The following is a 2,663-nucleotide window of genomic DNA, read 5'->3' as shown; positions in this document are numbered from 1 at the left end:
TACCCCTCCTGGGTCCTCCTCGACAGCAGAGCCTACTTCGCCGACCGCGTCAACGCCACCACCGTGAAGGCCACGGCGAGCACGGGCCACGAATTCAAGGTCACCTTTTGTCTCGCCGACCCGCCCGCCGTCTCCTACTTCTGCGTCCACTGCCCCGAAGGTTGTTACACCACGGAGCCCCGCGTCGTCTCCTCCGCCAGTGACCTCGTGCTCCTCTGCTTCGCCTTCAGCTCCGGCCCACGGAGCACAGAAAAAGACTCCCATCTCGAGTACTTCGTCTACAAGGCTGCCTCCGACGGCAAGCCCACCATCAGATCTGTTCCGTGTTCCCCTCGAGCCTACGTGCACTCATGGCACGCCGCCATCGTGCCCGGCAAGGGCGACAATTTCTTGGTCGCTGATCTTTCCCTGAATGGGGACCCTGGGCACTACAACCTGCACATCTTCTTGTCGGAGACAAACGAGTGGAGCACCAAACATGTGCAGCTGCAGACCGACCCGAATGTCCTGCCACTGGAGCTGCCAATCCTAACTGACAAGGTGATCTTGCTCGGAAGAAGCACAGTAGGATGGGTCGACCTCTGGCGTGGCATTGTCGTCTGCAATTTGCTTGAAAAGGAGCCTGTTCCCCATTTCATCCCGCTGCCCAAGGCCGAATTCGACCTGCACCGGAAAAGCAAAGCACGGCAAGTGCGGGACGTCATTGGCTTCACCGATGGTTACATCAACTTCATCGAGATCGAACACTGTCTCAGGTGGTTCCCCGTTGTCAGAAAGAGCAATTTGAAGACAGCCATGATTTTTGATGTTGCAGATACCATCGATGATGCAGAGCTCCTCAGTCTTGATGATATGGACGGCGTTAGAGATGACAAACCTGTGCAGCATGTACCTGCTGGCTGGAAGATCCGGACAATGTTTAGGAGCATTGATTGGAACTATTGGGAAAGTAGTCACATTCTTCATGTTGACGAAATATCAGCCTCCCCACCTGAACCCTCTGTGCTGCAATCTCATCTATGGAATGATACAGACAAGAAATGGACATTGGGAAAACTGAAGTGTACAAGCTTCCCGACCTTTGGTTTTTACGGCGGTGATGTTGTCTATCTCGTGTCTAAGGCGGAGTCTCAGGATAATGATGCATTGCTTGTTGGTGTTGATATTCGAAAAATGAAGCTGGAATCCATCAAAGCATATGGCTGCGGGAGATCCATTTCTTTTGGTCCCATTCCGGTTGTTCGTTTTAAAATTGGAAGGAAGCAGGAAGTCATCGAACCATCTTGTGGCGGGAGATCCGCTTCTTTTGATGCCATTTCATGTGCATTCTCAAAATATCTAAATACCGCTCCAAGTCCAAGGCATGGTTTTCTTTTGCTCTGCTTCTGTTGACCTTCATACACTCAAGTAAAAAGATTTGTTAAACCAGTTCTTAACTTATTTTATCACATGGCACTTGACATTTTGCCTCTTAATTTGCTTTAGGCCGTGTAATGGGAAGCTGCAGCAGAGTCTGCTCAGAATGGTGTGCTGAATGATCATCTTTCATCGAGGGATACTGTTCCGAACAGTGTGGTAGGCATCCTGTAATCATCTTGCTACTATTATAGATGTGTCCATTTTGCCATCTCCTCAATAAGATCTATGTTAACCCTTCTACAGCAACCCCAGCAAAACATGTGGAATGAGGGTGGCTGCAATGGGGGTTGGAGTGAATATGGTTATAGCGTGCAGCAGCCATCCAGTTTGACACAATCTGGGCAGCCAATGTTGTCTTCAACTCGATTAGGTAATATGGTGCCGTTCTTGTATCCTAGTTCTTCTTGACTCACAATATTTAACTCTAAAATGTTAGAAATTATTGAACATTAACATTTGATATCATGATTCCAAAATAACGTATGATAGATTTGGGTCACCGTATTGCCTTTCTTGCTGTTTATTACAGCTGACGTTAGGAAGAAAATGTCGGTTGAACTTTATGTTCTTGCATCTGTTTGTGAGGTTTTATATTTATTGGAACTGAATTGGATAATTAATTAATCATCATTTGTACTTCAGAGACCATATTCAAGTTTCTCCCCTGTTAACAACTTGCAACATTATCAACAGGGATATCATTTGCACACTACATCCTGTACCGAGGCTTAGTTCTTTTGGCGACTTATGGCATAAGCCGCCCCCTTCCTAGATTATTTAGAAACCGTTCCCCATATTTGTTGCGAGTTAAGGATTAATTAGTTCAGCAGCTTCAGTGAGTATTGGGGGCGGCTTATAAAATAAGCTTGTGAGGGGTCGGGAATTGCATAGGGGATCCTAGGTGCTGCACCCCCCTACATCTTCACCATGCACCTGCATTTAGATTCGAAATGTATAGTACGATGTGCTGTGTATAGTTCTTCGTATCACTTAATTGTAGCAAATATATCACCGCGTATATGCATGTCCTTTTTGCAGTGTCGGTCCCACCACTGGGATAGAAGCTGTTCTGTGCAGAGAAGCTTCTGTTCGCGATTAACTCACCTAGCTCTGGTGAGCCCACCCTGCACTTCTCTTTCATGTTCACTCTTCTCTTCTTCCGTTCCCCTCTTGAGCTCCCACCCAGATCTTCTCGGCTTAATACATAGTTAACTGTTAATCTGATGTGAGGCTACCGTTCCAGG

The 2,663-nt window shown here is 47.1% G+C and overlaps 1 protein-coding gene across 1 annotated transcript in view; it reads left to right on the top strand.

The window, feature by feature from the left end:
• LOC123165443 (uncharacterized) overlaps positions 1 to 2,663 on the top strand; it is a gene marked incomplete at its 5' end in the record, with an annotated part of 5,575 nt that continues 2,912 nt past the window's right edge. Inside the window, 4 exon segments of the mRNA XM_044583087.1 lie at positions 1 to 1,361; positions 1,486 to 1,575; positions 1,663 to 1,789; positions 2,458 to 2,532. Of these exon segments, the coding sequence (XP_044439022.1) occupies positions 1 to 1,361; positions 1,486 to 1,534 (1,410 nt within the window).

This window comes from Triticum aestivum, chromosome 7D, assembly GCF_018294505.1.
Source record: "Triticum aestivum cultivar Chinese Spring chromosome 7D, IWGSC CS RefSeq v2.1, whole genome shotgun sequence".
NCBI classification, from domain to species: domain Eukaryota; kingdom Viridiplantae; phylum Streptophyta; class Magnoliopsida; order Poales; family Poaceae; genus Triticum; species Triticum aestivum.
The sequence above is the reverse complement of the archived record's forward strand: the minus strand, read 5'-3'. Positions and strand labels throughout refer to the sequence as shown.